Below are 17,873 nucleotides of genomic sequence, written 5' to 3'. Positions count from 1 at the left end.
CAGAGAGAGTGCACACAAGTAGGGGGAGCAGCATGCAGAGGTAGAAGCAGACTGTCTACTGAGCAGGGATTTTGATATGGGGTTTAATCCCAGGATCCTGGGGTCATGACATGAGCTGAAGGCAGATGCTTAACCCACTGAGCCACACAGGCAGGCATCCCTCATGATTTCTTTTTCTGAAAACCTGAACAGACACAGTGGTAATGGATAGTAAAGTGTAAATAATCAGGACTGGCTGGATTTGCTTATGGCCCCCCCGCCCCCTTTTTAAGATGTATGTTTGTTTGAGAGAGAGAGGGCATGCACAGGAAGGGCAGAGTGAGAGGGAGAGAGAATCTCAAGCAGACTCTCTACTGAGCATGGGGCCTCACTCAGGGCTTGATCTTACAACCCTGAGATCATGACCTGAGCTGAAACGAAGAGCCAGTTGCTCTACTGACTGTGCCACCCAGGCTCCCCTGGCTGGACCTTTTGTTTAAGTAATTTTTGTTTGAATTTAAGAGAAGATATTTGATCACATGGCTATAATTTTATATTGTTAAGAGGGAAATGAGAGGAAACTTTTTTTACTCGACCTTCTAGTTTTGGGTTAGAGAGAGTGCTATAGATTACTTATAAGTTAGCTTTTATTTCTTGATCACTGCGTGGCATGATTAGTTCAGATTACGTTGAAAGTAATCATTTCTTTTTCATGTTTTCTGTTTGTTCCTGAGTCTGCTTAACATACAATTGGATTGTTACAGTTTGGGGGTCTTGAAGGCTAAGTTGGATTAAGGGACTCTAGCTTCATAAGTAATCTATTAATTTCCTCAATAGCTCATTTTTTCAACAATCCAGATTACTTATCACTACTATATATTTGGAAGATAATACTTAATGATTATTATTCTTCTGGTAGTAGATCAAGTGCTGCCTTGTGATGGTGCCCATTTTTCCTATCTTTATTTAATAAAATCTGGTTTCTTTGTTATGGCAAACTATTCTCAAGAGAAAAAGCAGAATAGTTTAGCAATTAGGACAAATGATATTTAGTTGTTATTTTCATCATAAGTTGAAATATATGCCCCATATTTGGTAAATAGGAGTCTGTCAGACATAAATTTTCGTGAGGGCAGAATGTGTAGAAAATGCCACACACAACGCGTGCACCAGCTGCTTAAGCATAATGGTTAGACTTTTCCCCTTGTTACAGCTTGAGTCTTGAGATGATCGTCAATTCTCTAAATCTGTGAGGTTTTGTTTCTAGTTTAGTTTTTAGAAAGGTAAAATTTCTCATACCAAGCAAGGCAGTGACTTAAGGAAAGTCAAGTGTTGAATAGTAATTGTGGCACCTATTAGCTTTAGGTGACCAGAAATTTCTTTGGTAACCTTTTAAGAGACTATACTGATTTAGGTTATAGATACTTAAGGAAGAATTCTAAAGCTGTTTGCAAAGCGTCTTATAAAACAGAGGACAATATATGTACTTAGAGGCAAATGCCTCCCTAGAAGATTTTAAGTCCCTGAGGTGGTGGTGGAGAGCAAGACATTTAGAAAATGCCACACAGAACATGCGTACCATCTGTTTAAACGTAATGGTTAGCCTTAGCCCTCTGTCATAGCTTGAGTCTAGAAATGATCGCTGATTCTCTAAATCCTTAGGGTCCTGTTTCTGAATATTTAGCCTAATGTACTGTGCTATGGGGCATTTGAAGTGCTGTGAGCTATTGCAAATTCAGATTCCAAGGATTCTAGGAGGAAAAGTAAGCTGTCAGATTATACAAGGTTTGAATGAAGATGCAAACCTAAAATAAATAGTTAGATGAAGTATCAGAAAAAAGAAGCCAGTTAGGTGTCTCTAATGCTTAATTAGAAACTCCTCTAAAAAGATGAACTGTTATTAAATGGCTTCAAATTGAGTTATTGACTTTGGCCTTTCTTAGTTAATTTTCTCTTACTGTTTACACAGGTAATACTCTTTTTTAAAGACGTTTAAATTTGTATTGTAGGATTTAGTTGGCACAATTAACGTTGATGTTCCAAATTCACACATAAAATAGAGCAGATCTGATGGTCAGAGTTACCACTTCTATTTTTCTTTTGTGGGGTAATCCACATTTACTAAAGACTTAAGTGCCCCCCCCCCCCACCCACTGTTGTTTCTTGCGGTAACAGTGGGATACCTGAAATATCCTCTTCCCATCTTGCTTATTTGTCCCTTACTTGATATCACTTACTAGACACTTGGTGCATCCATTCAGCCTACCAAGTAGATGTCAGTATTGGAAATCATGCCAGGAACCTCAATTTTTTTAAACTATGGAATATAATTATGGGGAAATTGAGAAAGAAAGAAAATTATGAGGAAATTGAGAAAGGATCGTTTCACTTAAGACCACAAGTACATAGAGTATTACAATGAAATGAAAACCTTTTGAATAAAACTCATGGAGCACCTGAGCCTTTGCTTTGTGTATTAATGACCTACGTCCCAAGGCCATCTTTGAGACAGGGGAATGGAGGGAAGGGAGTGCAGAGTTGTGTACTTGAAAGAGTAGCCTCATACATCCTTGTAAGTTGTAGTTCATGTACACCTGTGGTATCCCTTCCCAATTTCGCAGAACTCTTATAGTGAATTTTTATAACTTAATAAAAAAGAAATACTCAAACGAAATCTTAACTCTGTTTAAATGTGTCTGAATGGTTTTTCTAATTCGGTTGAAATAGGTACATACATTTTTATATAGTTGTAATGAAGATGGTAGTCAGTTTTATGTTTTGCTTTTTAATTAGTGCTCTGTTAGGTGCTTTACATGCATTATCCCATTTGATCCTCAGGACAATGGAAGAAGTGTATTGCTCCTATTTTATAGCAGGTTAAAATGAGTATGATGATTTTAAAGAGATTTCTATTTTTATTTTTTATTTTTAAGAGATTTTTATTTTTAAGTGATCTCTACATCCAGCATGGGGCTTGAACTTAAAACCCAGAGATCAAAAGTCACGTGCTCTACGCTGAACCAGCTGGATGCCTTTAGTGTGGGAATTTTAAGTAAGATCATAATAGGAAAAAATAGAGCTGGAGATTCAAGCCCAGGTCTGAGTGATTTTGAAATGTTTGAATTCTTATAATCCATGCTACCTCCTTTGTTATGAAGCCAGACATTCATGAAACTGTTGTGTAGAATTTCTCACTTTTCAGAATTTACTGACAAATTTTTTTATGACTAGAACTCACATAAAGACTGTTGCAATTTCTTGTTTTACAGGAACTGAAAGATGTGGGCCATCGTGATCAAATGGCTGCAGCCAGAGGAATCCTGCAGAAAAATGTTCCAATCCTCTATACCGCGTCCCAGGCATGCCTACAGCACCCGGATGTTGCAGCCTATAAGGCTAACAGAGACCTGATCTATAAGCAGCTGCAGCAGGCGGTCACAGGCATTTCCAATGCAGCCCAAGCCACTGCATCAGATGATGCTTCCCAGCACCAGGGTGGGGGAGGAGGAGAACTGGCATACGCACTCAATAATTTTGATGTAAGTTATACGTAGGTGGCAACTTCAGATTCTTGACCATCTGCCCAAAGTTAAGAGGTTTCTAGGGAAATGTCATCATGGTTTCTGATGAAAGTTCATTTTCTACCTAGATTTGCAATCTATGTCAAAAGAAATTTTAGAAATCATTGGTCTACTTGAACGTGACTGGGCTTACAACATTTTTTTCTTTTTCTTTCCGTTTCTCTTTTCTTTTGTTAAACTTCTGAATTCTTTTTATGAAACTTAGTTTCCTATGGAATCATTATCTGTTGAGGATATGAGTTTGGTTTATTTCACCTAAGATTTTAACCTTTCAGCAGATGTAAAGCTTTGGGAGATGGAGGCAGAGTGGGTGCAGACTTGTCCTCCAGGGGCTCACAGTCTAGTGGAAAAGACAGATATATCATAAGTGATTACGACAGAAGTGTTGTCACGTTAATCTTACTTGTCTGCCTAGGTGCACTTCTCAGTGATTAAATTGTAGTAATATATGAAATTTAATCAAGTGGAAGCAAATTTGGGTTTAAAATACTCAGTGTACTTCCATATAGTTATGTTTTATAGTTGATGCCCTGGATCTGTTCTGTGTATAGATTGTCTGTACACACTGTCCTATATATCAACTCTTTCTGGTGGTTTTTGTTTTTTGGGTTTTTTTTTTTTTTTTTTAACTTCTACCCACAATACTTCATGGCTTCCAGTAGATGGCAGCAGGTTTTTTTTTTTTTTTTTTTTTTTAGTTTTTGTTGTTTTAATTCTAAACCCACTGTTGGGTTACATCATCATCATCATTTTTATTATTATTTTGATTAACATAACAGAAAATTGCCTTCCATGTGGCCATTATCCTTTCATAAGTAGGAATGCTTTGAAGTAGAGAATCTACATAGTGGAGTGCATTTTATTTTTAAGTTTTTCCTTGCCTTTATATTTTCCTCCTTTGACCTTCCTTTTCTTCCTTTTGACCCTTTATTTTGGCATGTGTAACTGAACATTGCTTATACACATGACGATTTGTGACTTCATAAATCATAAAGACAGTGTTAATTCTACAGACCATGGTGTTAGAATCGACTTTTTCTTGGGAGTTTTAATCATTAAATAACTAAATGTTAAATCATTAAATGATTCATCTTAAAATTTAGTGACCCTTTTTTCCACTCCACTTAGATTTTGCAGTCTTAGGTATTGGGCCTCTTTGAAGGCACTAAGGATTACATTTTGCCCTGACTTGAGTTTTAATTGTCAGGGGCTACTTAACCTCTTAGGACTAGGGTGAGACTTCATAAAATGAGGGGGTTGGATGAAGTGATTGCAGGCCCATTGCAGCTTAATGACTTCTAACATTCTGTAACCATTTATTCCTCATTCTTACTGGTCAGAAGGCATTGTGTGTTTGGTCCCCCCCACCCCCCGCAAGGAACTTTATTTATTTATTTATTTGACAGAAAGAGATCACAAGTACGCAGAGAGGCAGGCAGAGAGACGGGGCCGGGGTGGGGGGCGGGTTGTAGAGGCGGAAGCAGGCTCCCTGCTGAGCAGAGAGCCCCTTGTGGGGCTCAGTCCCAGAACCCTGGGATCATGACCTGGGTGGAAGGCTGAGACAATACACTGAGCCACCCAAGCTCCCCTGTGTGTTCAGTTTTAACAAGAAAAATCTTTTTTTTTTTTTTTAATATTTTTTATTTATTTGACAGAGAGAGAGATCACAAGTAGGCAGAGAGAGAGAGAGAGAGAGAGGCAGAAGCAGGCTCCCTGCTGAACCTCCTGTGAGGCTCGATCCCAGGACCCTGAGATCATGACCTGAGCCAAAGGCAGAGGTTTAACCCACAGAGCCACCCAGGCGCGCCCTTCCCCCCCTTTTTAAAAGATTTTATTTATTTATTAGAGAGCATGAGAGGGGGTAGGGTCAGAGGGAGAAGTAGACTTCCCACTGAACAGGGAGCTCAGTGGAGGGCTCAATCCCAGGACTCCAAGATCATGACCCGAGCCAAAAGCAGACACTTAATTGACCAAGCCACTCAGGCACCCCAACGAGAGAAATCCTGTAATAACTTAATCTGATAAGAAAAATGGTCAGCTAAAATGTGCAGGTTGATAATGAACTGGACGCCTTGCATGTTCAATTTTGAAACTGAGGGTTCTTGGGAATGGGAAGAAGAAATGTATACTTACTGGAAAGGGCAAACTTTTTTAAAGAAAAAACTTGGCATTTAACTTGAAATCAGTAAGAATAGTCTCCATAAAGAAAAATGAAAGGCACAATATTTGCACAGACATTTACCAGTGTGAGGATAAATTGTATTAAACGGAAAAGTTGGAGGGAGGCCAGTAGCTGCTGTCCTGGAGGTATTGATGTTTACCCTTGTACCTAAAGCTCGCTTCTGACCTGTCCTCACTGGTAAAGCTGGGTTTAAGTGGAGTCATGGGAGTGAAGAGACAGAGGAAGTTTTTATTCTTACTGGGGCAGTTATATCTCACAGAGTAGCTTTCTTGGAATGGATTGCTATCATGTCTTACAGATTACCTTGAAGTCTTTAAGCAGAGAGTCTCTAATTTAGACCTTATAGGATGAGTATGAGACTGTATTATCTATAAAATTTGGTAGATGTATACGATGAGGAAAATAGATTGGAATTGATGATAAATGCATTCCTTTCTGAAACTGAGGACAGAAATCTGTCTGTTTTTATTGTTTTTTTTGCTGTGAAACAGTTCTCATGTCATGTAGCAGTTTTATACTCTGTATATGGAAAAGGAAAAGAGCTAACTTATTTCCTTACAATTATTATTTTACTAATACTGTAGAGGCTGACATGTAGATGTTCAGATTCAGTAGTGTGAACATGATTTTAATGCTGACATACTTGTGTTTGCATTTTGTGGTATGGTGTCTTACTGAAGCCCCATTCAGCTGGATAGTATTGCTTCCAGTACCTTCTTTCAGAATCTAACAAAAAGTGTAACTTTATTTTAGGCATTGGAATATTTGTATTAAATCTTGATGTTCCTAATCAACATTTTGCTCACCTTCGTTAATAATGGAGTGAACATGATCAGCACTAAGATTCAGTTAACACTTTCTCTACAGAAACAAATCATTGTGGACCCCTTGAGCTTCAGTGAGGAGCGCTTTAGACCTTCCCTGGAGGAGCGCCTAGAAAGCATCATTAGTGGGGCTGCCCTGATGGCCGACTCATCGTGCACGCGTGATGACCGGCGTGAGAGAATTGTGGCTGAATGTAATGCTGTACGCCAGGCCCTTCAGGACCTGCTCTCAGAGTACATGGGCAATGTGAGTATCAGAACTTTTTTTTTAAGTGAGAGTGTAACAGATGCTGGATCTGAGATATTTTAACTAAAAATGGCAAGTGTGCTCTTGGTTGCTTGGCCCATTAGGATGGGGCAGATTTTTCAAGGAATGAATAAAAAAGTAAGTGGCTTTCTATGTTCCCCTTTCCTCCCAACTTTTTTCTTTCTTTTCTTTCTTTTTTTTTTTAAATTAAAGATTATTTATTTATTTGACAGAGATCACAAGTAGGCAGAGAGGCAGGCAGAGCGAAGGGGAAGCAGGCTTTCTGCTGAGCAGAGATCCCAACCAGGACTCTGGGATCATGATCTGTGCTGAAAGCAGAGGCTTTAACCCCCTGAGCCACCCAGGCGCCCCTGTGTTGTTTATTTTATAGACACACACACACACACACAGCCTTTTTTTCCATTTAACATTTGGATGTAAGTTGCAGACATTGTGTTGGTTCAGCTCTAAATACCTTAGCGTCCATGTAGTAAGGATAATGACCTTTATTCCCTAAAATTCCATTATCACATTTAGGCTGCCATCTAATTTTAGGCAAAAGGATGTGCTGAATATATTTATAGTTGGTAGTTTTTTTCATGAACCATGTAGAATGTCATAAGAAGAGGTAATTACCAACTACAGCTGTATTAGGTGAACTGAGTAGTGGTTTTGAATTTTTAGGGTTTGTGTTTAAAAACGAGTGCTGTAAAAAAAAATTTTTTTTTCTATAAATAATACTTTACTTGCTGATTTTTATCTCTGTGGTCATTACCTTCCTTTTTCCTTCCCAGATACTTCTGTCATTCCAGTTATTTAATGCTTAGAGTTACTATAATTTAGACCTTGCACCCAATATTTACTGTTGCAGGAAAGGAATAAGTTAAACAAAATTTATATAAAATCATTTTAGGGACACCTGGGTGGCTCCGTCGTTAAGCCACTGCCTTTAGCTTAGGTCATGATCCCAGGGTCCTGGGATTTAGTCTCACATCCGGCTCCTTCCTCAACGGGGAGCCTGCTTCCCTCTCTGCCTCTGCCTGCCACTCTGCCTACTTGTATTCTCTCTCTCTGACAAATAAATAAATAAAATCTTAAAATCGTTTTCAAGGGAAGGGAACAACACAGACTGGTTATCACCAGTGGTTTTTGGTTGTTTAATGCTTTTCAGGAAAAGATCTGGTATTTTTTTATGTATTCATTTGCAATACATCTTACTTGTTCACGTATATGCGTATATAAGTGAACATATAATGGTAAGTCATAATGGAATTCCTAGGGTGATGATGAAAGCTTTAGTGTGTTTATCTTTTTTCGACGATATTGTGAAATTAGTGAAGCATACTGAGTTTTTTTTAAACTATTGCCATGTTTTGATTGTATGCAGTGAGATTAGAGGCTTAGTTAAATCAAATGGAAAAATCAGTTGATAAGTCAGTGAAAATGTGGGGCACATTTAAAAATCTGTACCTAAGGTTGAAAACAGAAAATAAGAATGGTTCACGATATTAGAGTTTTAAATAGGGAAACAAAGGACTTGGTATATGTGAGGATGCGTTTTCTACTATCACATGTAGTACTGAAGTGGTACAAAAATATCAAATGTAGTTATGAATAGGAAAATGCTTTAAAAACAGTCTTTGATTAGGAAGAATATATGATAAATTTCTTATTGTTCTGTATGCGATCTTCCTAACTATTCTGCATATAAGAACTTCCTAACGATCCCTTGAGTCTTGGGGTTGATTGGATCTTGGCCTAGTCCTCTCTGAGTAATCATCTAGTTTCTCTCCAGAGTGTCAAACAAATACTATTTTCAGTTCATGACACAGATGTAAGTAAAGGTAGGAGACACTGATTTATACTTGGAGTTGCGGAGAGCATAATATCACTCTTACATAACATTTTATTATGTAGGTGAAAGCTAGAACAATGATCTTTGGCTGAAATTTAAGATTGTGGTAGAAATTATCTTGGGATTCAGATTGTATTTTAGAAGGTGGTTTCTGGACGTGTTTTTCCTAAAGATAAAAATACTTAGTTCCCTTGTATTGATTCAAGTGACAATGACCAGGTTAGGTCTTTTCCTTCTAATTAATACTCGGTCTCTACAGAGCATTTATGGGGAGTGCTAAACTGGCATGGGGATTGCAAGGAGAATGGGATTATTTCTATCTGGGAAACCTGAGAGGTGTTTATGAAAGATTTATTTTACATTCTTTAGCTCTACTTTGATTTTTAAAAAATGCCTCACTTTAAGTTTTGATTATTTCTCTTAAAAATATTAGACAAATAATTATGATACATGGAAAATTAAGATACTCTGGCTTAATTAAAACTGGTTCACTGCATGAAACTTTGTAGACAAAGTGGTCAAGTACAGAGTGGCTGATGTATTTTTTTTTTTAAAGATTTTATTTATTTATTGGACAGACAGATCACAGGTAGGCAGAGAGGCAGGCAGAGAGAGAGGAGGAGGCAGGCAGAGAGAGAGGAGGAAGCAGGCTCCCTGCTGAGCAGAGAGCCTGATGTGGGGCTCGATCCCAGGACCCTGAGATCATGACCTGAGCTGAAGGCAGAGGCTTTAACCCACTGAGCCACCCAGGCGCCCTGTATTTTTATTTTTTATTTTTATTATTTGAGAGTGCGTGCCTGCCTGTGCATGAGTGGGGGAGGGACAGAGGTAGAGGGAGAGGAGTAGGGAGAGACGCAGACTCCCATCTGAGTGCAGAGCCCACTGTGTGGCTCAGTCTCATGACCCTGAGATCATAACCTGAGCCGAAACCAAGAGTCGGCCAGTTAATGCACTAAGCCACTCAGGCCCCCCTGATACAGATATATATTTTTCCATTTCCAGGCTTCTCTCAGCCATGTCATTTTTTTTTAAGGTACATACTCTTAAAGTCCTGTTATCATCTCTAGTCTTCCTTCTTTATCCTGTGTGGTCATTTACTAGATTTCCATTGGTTTTTCCTCTAAGGCAATGATTTTGAACTTTGGATGCACATTAGAATTCATGGGGAACTTATAACATCTTGATGTCTGGGTTGTACCCCATGTAAATCAGGGTCATTGAACTGAGGTCCAGACGACAGTATTTTTTTTTTTAATTTAAGTATTTTATTTATTTGAGAGAGAGAGAGAGAGAGGTTAGGTGAGGGCACAAGAGTTGGGTGGGGGGAGTGCATAGGGGGAGGGATAAGCAGACTACCCACAGAGCAGGGAGCCCAGTGATATGGGGCTCCATCCCAGGACCCTGGGATCACAACCTGAGCCACCCAGGCATCCCCAGGTGACGGTATTTTTTTTTTTTTAAAGTTCCTCAGGTGACTCCATCATGTGGTTAAAGTGGAGAAACTCCTCTGGTATTTTATTGCATTTGTCCCTACTGTCTCTACTGCCATTGCTTTATTCTAGGGTCTACATACTTTTTTTGTTGTTGTCTGGTCTGTTCTGCTTGTTTAGGCAAGTCTGTGCTCATATATCTTCAGTAGAACATAGTTCATTCTGTGTTGCAGATTCTCTTCCTACTTCTTGAAAACTTAATCTGCTCTTGCTTAAAGGCTCACATTTTTTTCCTCCCATCTATTTGCTGAAGGCTCTTTCAGACTGCACCATCTTGCATTATTTTTTTGCTGCATGAAGTTTGTACGTAATTGTTGACTTCCTTGAATTGTTGCTTACTTGTATTTTCTTTATCCATATAATTTCTGCAACTGTGTTTAAACTTATAAAAGACAAGAACTGGGACATCTGGGTGACTGAGCTTGGAGTCTGCTTAAGATTGTCCTTCCCAGGCGCCTGGGTGGATTAAGGCCTTGGCCTTCTGCTCAGGTCCTGGGATCAAGCCCCACCTTGGGCCTCTGCTCAGCAGGGAGCCTGCTTCCTCCCCTCTCTCTTTCTGCCTGCCTCTCTGCCTACTGATGATCTCTGTCTGTCAAGTAAATAGATAAAAAATCTTTAAAATAAAAACAAAGATTCTCCCTCTTTCTATCTCGGCCCCTCTGCACTCCCGCTCTAAAATGAATGAATGAATGAATGACAGGACCTATTTAAAAAATACTTTCAGGCATTGTTACAATACTAGAAGTGGTATTGTGTGAGTGATTGCTTTACAGACTAACTCCGTGCTGAAATGGGATGAATGAAATAGACAATTTTGTATATTCAGAGTGCTAGGAATTAATATTTAATATTTAATAGTGGAAAAAAATCAAAAGATCCTTGCTCTTATGGGCCTTATATTCTAGAAGGTTATAGGGAAGGAGACCCTGGGGGGTTTATGACTAATTCCTTTAGATCTCTCAGTATATAATGACGTTTGTAGAAAAAAAAAATCAAGCCAAGTATTCTGAAATAAGCAGTGAGGGAAAGTGGTGTCCTGCGTCACAGTAGAGTTAAATTTGATTCATGAGGTGAGAGCCAAACTCCCTTTTAAAGGCTTCAAGGGCCAGGAGGGCAACAGACTTAATGCTCCTGTTTGCGTTGTGGTTTAAAGAGTAGGAGGTTACTCTTGGCTGTATTGCTAACTTACTGTACAGAGAGCTAAGAGATATTGATGTTAAAAGTAATACATTTGACCCCTACTTACAGAACATTATGGAAATGACTCAGATGCATGACAATAGAGGTCTTTTGACATTCAGTGGATCTTTGTAGTTCCACAAATGACTTCCAGGTTTCCTTGAAATGAAATGTGGTTATTGTGGTTAAGTCTAATTTGTTCCTGCTCTGTCTCCTTCCTGGAAGGGTTCTAGAAAAAGAAAAACAGCTTGGATGGGTGTCATAATCTTAAAAGGCTTAAAAGTGAATGGATTGAAATTGAAATATAATTGAAGTTGAAAAAGTATTGTTACCACTTTAGTTTTTCATAATTGAAAGTCATACGTATCATTAAATTACTGAACCACCAATATTAACATTTAGGAATAGGCATTCCAGTTAGTTTCCCTTTCTTGTATGTAGTGTGTGTTTTTTTTAAATTTTATTTAAAATTAATTTTAACCCTCGTACTGTTCCCCACATATAAACAAAATATTTATATAATTAGGGTTCAAACCTTTACATTAATGCATTGGAACAAGCTGAGAGGTTAATGGGTTAAATTTTTTCTTTCTTAAAAACATAGCTGCCTTTGGAGCTCACTTGTATGTTAGAATGTTCTCTGAAGTTATTTCAATGCCAGTGAAAAACAACATTCTGAAGAGCCTTGTACTTTATGCAGTTGAATTCTGTATTTCACACTTCATTCTGCTGAGGGATATGCTGATCGTCAATATGTTCCTTTTTCCCTTTATTAGAGCATGTGCTTTGAGCTGTTTTCCCAGTAGTAGAATTTACTGTGACCATGCTTGTTTCTGTTACCACACTCATCTTCAAGCCCCCTGACCTCTCAAAAAATAGATAAACCAAACTCCTCCTTCCTACCCCTTATCACCCACATCTGAAAATACGTAACACAGTATCTGAAATAGAGAAAACCCTCAGCCTTTGAAATGAATTCCGTTTGGTTTTGTCCTGAGCAGTCTGGGTCAGTGGTTTATGGTCTTGTGTTGACTGACTGGAGTCAGGATTTAGGATTGATGACAAACACAGGCTTTGGGCTTGAGGAGCTCTAGCTCTGTGCCATTCAGTGTGGTAGCCAGTAGCCAAATGTGGCCGTCAAGTAGCTGAAATGTAACTGGTTTAAACTGAGATGTGCTATAAGTATAAACTCCTTGCCATTATTTCAAAGACTGAGTACACAGAAAAGGATGGGAATATGGTTAAATATAATCTCTTCTTAAATTTATTTTTTACCTGTTTATTTACCTCTACTAGAATGTTTAAAAGTATATGAAGTTTTTGTTACTTGGTCACATTGTATATCTCTTGGGTAGTTCTGACTTCTGAGTAATCAGCCAGCGAAGGTGGGTAGATAAAAAAGTTCAACCTCCTCATTGAATGTCCAAAATGGTAGCATATCTGTTACATGGTAACTATCATAGTTTGTATTTTTTTTAATACCTTAAAGTATAGTTTTAGACAGAAGAAAATTCGTACAGTTTAGAACCTGGTGATGATGATGTTGCTTAAAGATAAATTTTATCTTTGTTCTTGCCTAAAAAACATTGGATGCATTGGTAGTAGGATCCTAAAAGAAGAGTGCATTTTTGTTTGTTTTTGTGTTGCACTGGGTATGTATTTTAGGGGTTTGATTATGTTAATATAGCAGACATAAAATTTTTATTTGATTTGGTTAATAGTTTGATATGGAATGTATGAATAGGATGCATTTAATATTCACTTACTTTGAGTGAAGGGAAGCACTTAATTTAGATGCTAATCTCTTCTCAGTTTTGCAGATGCCTTCCTGGAATCACTTTAGCATATCCAGAGCTTCCCAGCCTTTGAAGGAGTCTTGACAGAGCTTGCTACTACATTATTTTGTAGCTGCATTTATTATATTCAGAATTAGAATAGCTTACTTTTTCTGATTATAATTCTAAGTTCGTTATAGATCACATGTAATCCTACCATGTATTCTATACTTTGTGCATATGTGTGTACGTGTGTAAGCATGCGTGCATATGTAGGTACACACACAAAACAATTCTTATCTTACCATTTCTTCTATTATTAACAGTAAAAATAAGGATTATTTGTACTGTTTTAATCTGTACCATATGCCAGCCATTGTCCTAAAAGACAAATGTTTTTTTACCTGATTTACTGCCATAATAACCCGTATTGAGTTGTTATTTGCTCAAAAGTACATACACATACAGCGGAAATTTCTGTCCTGAAAGTCTGAGCTCTCAGTACGTTTATCATTGTGCATCTTTACTACAGCAAATGTGGTTTTACATCATTATCATTAATGGATGCAGAGCTTTCCACTGTACTACTTCATAAATGACTATTCTGAAATTAAATACTCCACCCTAAATAAGATAAACCCAGGTCTGATATATCTGTTCGAAGTGAGCCAAGCAGGAAAGCTTTTTAGTGTCTTCCCAAGCTACACTTTCTGATGTTGAGTGTCATAGATGTTTCATTTGGCTCTGTGATGTGTAGCTATGTGGCTGAGTTTTTTTTTTTTTTTTAAAGACTTTATTTGACACAGAGAGATCACAGGTAGGCAGAGAGGCCGGGCGGGGGGTGGGGTGGGGTGGGGGGTGTGGGGGGGGCGGAAGCAGGCTCTTGGGGGTTGATCCCAGGACTCTGAGATCATGACCTGAGCTGAAGGCAGAGGCTTAACCCACTGAGCCACCCAGGTACCCTGTGGCTGAGTTTTGTTTTACAATATGCTTTGATTTACATCTTTGTTTGAACCTGTGGGTTTCCTGTAATAAACTTTCACCTGTAATGCTAGACCACAGTTCTGTAGCGGTGCTTGGATATGATTTTTATTGATTTGTTAGTGTAAGCTTTTCTGTGAGCTGCCTAGCATATTTGGGAGAATTTAGACATAAATAGATGTTGCATTGAATGCAGAATTTGAGCACGTGTAAGACTTGTTTCTATCGATGAAGCAGCATTTATTTAATTTGGAAATCTTTTTTGTCAAATATTGATTTTTCTCACGATGGGAAGTGAGAGATTTAAAAGACCTTCTTAACGCTGAGGAGGACCTTCTCCTCACGTTATATTTTCTGTTGCTTTTGGAGAGGTTAAAGTTTCTTCCGTGTGTGCTACTCAGGCATTACATATTGCAGTATTTAACAGGCAAGTTTTTAACCTTCTATATACAGAAAGACGCATGTTTATGTATTAAATGAAATGCTGCTGGCCTAATGGAGCAATAGTGGAATGGTCTCTTGAGAATAAGGATGATGGAGTAGATATGAAAGCATGCCCAGTGTCAGGCTGCAGATGAGTCAGGTTTTAACCTCCGTGAGATGGCTGTGAGATTATCCTTGGTATTATTTTATACTCTTCAGATATTGGGCAGCCTTGAAAAGATTTTATATCAAAAAATGTTTTTGGATTAAAAGATTAAACCTCTAAATGTATCAATATTAGTAATTGTCACTAGGGTAGGGTGAGAGGCAGTATAAATTTTCTTCTATATTTTGCCCCACATTTCTTGGATAATGTTTCCTATGGTCATAATAAAAAGGTTATTTATTTATTTATTTATTTAAAAAGATTTTATTTATTTATTTTACAGAGAGAAATCACAAGTAGATGGAGAGGCAGTCAGAGAGAGAGAGAGGGGGAAGCAGGCTCCCTGCTGAGCAGAGAGCCTGATGCAGGGCTCGAACTCAGGACCCTGAGATCATGACCTGAGCGGAAGGCAGCGGCTTAACCCACTGAGCCACCCAGGCGCCCCCATAATAAAAAGGTTTAAAAGTAAACTTAGACCCCTTAGTTTCATGCATCTGGATTTTTAGGTTTCTTTTTCTTTTAAGGTGTTACTTATTTATTTAGATTTTATTTATTCATTTGGCACAGAGAGAGAGTGCAAGCAGGGGGAGCCACAGGAAGAGAAGAGGGAAAGGCAGGCTCCCTGCTGAACAAGGAGCCTGATAAGGGACTCTGATCCCAGGATCCAGGACCCTGGGATGAGGACCTGAGCTGAAGGCAGACACTTAACAACTGAGCCACCCAGGAGCCCTGTTATTCTCTAGTTTCTTGAGGTGAAAATTCAGGTTATCTGTTTGAGACCTTCTTCTTCTTCTTTTTTTTTTTTAATAAAGATATGGGACAGATTCTCTTTTCGTTCGTTCGTTCTTTCTTTCTTTCTTTCTTTCTGACAGAGGTCACAAGTAGACAGAGAAACAGGCAGAGAGGCTGAAGCAGGCTCCCCGATGAGCAGATAGCCCAATGTGGGGCTTGATCCCAGGACCCCAGGACCCCAGGATCATGACCTGAGCCAAAGGCAGAGGCTTTAACCCACTGAGCCACCCAGGTGCCCCATAGGGCAGATTTTCATACAAGGTTTACTTTGACTGCATTCCATACATTACTGTCTTGTTTAGTTCAAGACATTTTAAAATTTTTCCTTGAGACTTCCTCTGACCAGTGGATTATTTGGCAGTATGTTATTTAATTTGTAACTAGATGGAAATTTTTTTGTTATATTTCTTTTATTTCTAGTTTAACTAAAACTGAGTATGACCAAAGAGCATACTTTACATCATTTTATTTCTTTAAATTGCTTATTGGAGTTCATTTTACGGCCCCGTGCTACTTTTGTGAATGTTGTGTCTTCCTTTGGAAAGAAAGTGTGGATTGTGTTATTGTTGGATAGGGTGATTTTTTTATAAATGTCAATTAGATCCAGTTGGTAGATGGTATTGGTTGATCCAGTTGGTTCAGTTTTTCCATATATTGCTTATTTATTATCTGTCTGTTGTCAGCTTGCTCTTAATGATTACTGAGAGAGGAGTGTTGACTACAGCTCTAATTGTAGATTTGGCCCTTTTTCACTTCAGTTCTCAGATTGCTACTCTGTGCGCATTCTGTCCATGGTTTTTAGATGCTGTCATTGTGATAGGGTGGTTTGGGTTTATTCTTCTTAATCAGAAGCAAAACCCAGCCACCTATTTTCAAAACAGTCTGAAAGTAGGGATAACTTGGTTGGCCATGATAATACCCAGGTAAAGGAGGCTTCTGAGTTTTAATCCAGGGCAACTCCTGCTGACTTTCCATATGTGATGCCATGGACCGTGGACAATAAGCTGATGCTTCCAGACAGTAGGACTTATTAAGCTTGATCAAGTAACTTCCTAGAGCTGCTTTCTCAAGATAAAACTGGATTGTTAATGGCTACCCCTCCACCTGATTTTGTTTAAAGGCACAGAGAACCAATCAAATAAGACGAAATAAAATCATGAAGATGGGGTAACAGATGGTTGTACTGCAAAAATATGAAAATGCCTTAAAAGAAAAGAGCAGTAAATGAAGTATAGCCATAGCAAGGTAAACAGGGATCTGTGCAGGCAGAGACTGAGGCTGTTCTCTCTCTTTAAGAGTGGCAGGTCCTTCCTGCTTTGTGTGACAACTCCATTTCTTGCTGCTCTCTTCTGATAGTGAAGAACCAAAGTGGCACCACCCCATGTCTGCATGATCTTTAGTTCAGGGATTTAACTCATAGCAGACAAGAAGGGTCTTTTCTCTCCTCAACTAGGGAAGAGGAGGGCCAAATAGATAGCATATTTGATGTGCACATAAAAGTATGAAGTGTGGGGCATCTGGGTGGCTCAGTGGTTTAAAGCCTCTGCCTTCAGCTCAGGGCATGATCCCAGAGTTCTGGGATTGAGCCCAGAATTGGGCTCTCCACTCAGTGGGGAGCCTGCTTCTCCCTCTCCCTCTGCCTGCCTCTTTGCCTACTTGTGATCTCTGTCAAATAAATAAAATCTTAAAAAAAAAAAAAAAAAACCACACAGGCATGAAGTGCTATAGACTTGAAAATAGGTGCCTATTTATTTATTTATTTATTTATTAAAGATTTTATTTATTTATCTGACAGAGAGCACACAAGTAGGGGGAGTAGCAGCCAGAGGGAGAGGGAGAAGCAGACTCCCCACTGAGCAAGGAGCCTGATGTTGGGGACTTGGTCCCAGAACTCTGGGATCATGACCTGTGCCGAAGGTAGACGCTTAACTGAAGCAACCAGGCACCCGGAAAATTGTCATTGTTTTAGATAATTTTTTTTTTTTTTTAAAGATTTTATTTGTTTATTTGACAGAGATTACAAGTAGGCGGAGAGGCAGGTGGTTGGGGGCGGGGAGCAGACTCCCTGCTGAGGAGAGAACATGATGTGGGGCTGAAGGCAGAGGCTTAATGCACTAAGCCACCCAGGTGCCCCTGTTTTAGATACATTTGTAACACAGTTCCTTTTCCTCATTTATTCTTTTTGGTCCAAAAAGTATGTTTTACTTTTGGCAAAATTGTCATGTGTTGATACTGAGAAATTCATTTAAAATAGTTCCTGTTTAAATGTGACGAACTAGTTGTTTTGGGAGGTCACCTGTTTATTTTTATCTAGAATGCTGGTATGTGATAAACATGTAAAATTAAGGCTTATCTTTCTACCTTAATATTTTTGCCCACTGACCTTACATTTATTTTTA

The 17,873-nt window shown here is 38.7% G+C and overlaps 1 protein-coding gene across 3 annotated transcripts in view; it reads left to right on the top strand.

Annotated features, from left to right (window-relative positions):
• CTNNA1 (catenin alpha 1) overlaps positions 1-17,873 on the top strand; it is a 182,597-nt gene that overhangs the window by 62,684 nt on the left and 102,040 nt on the right. For all 3 annotated transcript variants that reach the window (XM_013052450.2, XM_013052451.2, XM_013052452.2), the window contains exons 6-7: positions 3,249-3,518; positions 6,610-6,813. In XM_013052450.2, coding sequence (XP_012907904.1) covers positions 3,249-3,518; positions 6,610-6,813 — 474 coding nt within the window. The remainder of the gene's footprint in view (positions 1-3,248; positions 3,519-6,609; positions 6,814-17,873) is intronic.

Source organism: Mustela putorius, unplaced genomic scaffold (genome assembly GCF_011764305.1).
Source record: "Mustela putorius furo isolate JIRA1106 unplaced genomic scaffold, ASM1176430v1.1 tig00000145_pilon_pilon_pilon, whole genome shotgun sequence".
Taxonomy (NCBI): domain Eukaryota; kingdom Metazoa; phylum Chordata; class Mammalia; order Carnivora; family Mustelidae; genus Mustela; species Mustela putorius.
This window is presented reverse-complemented; position numbering and strand designations above follow the sequence as displayed.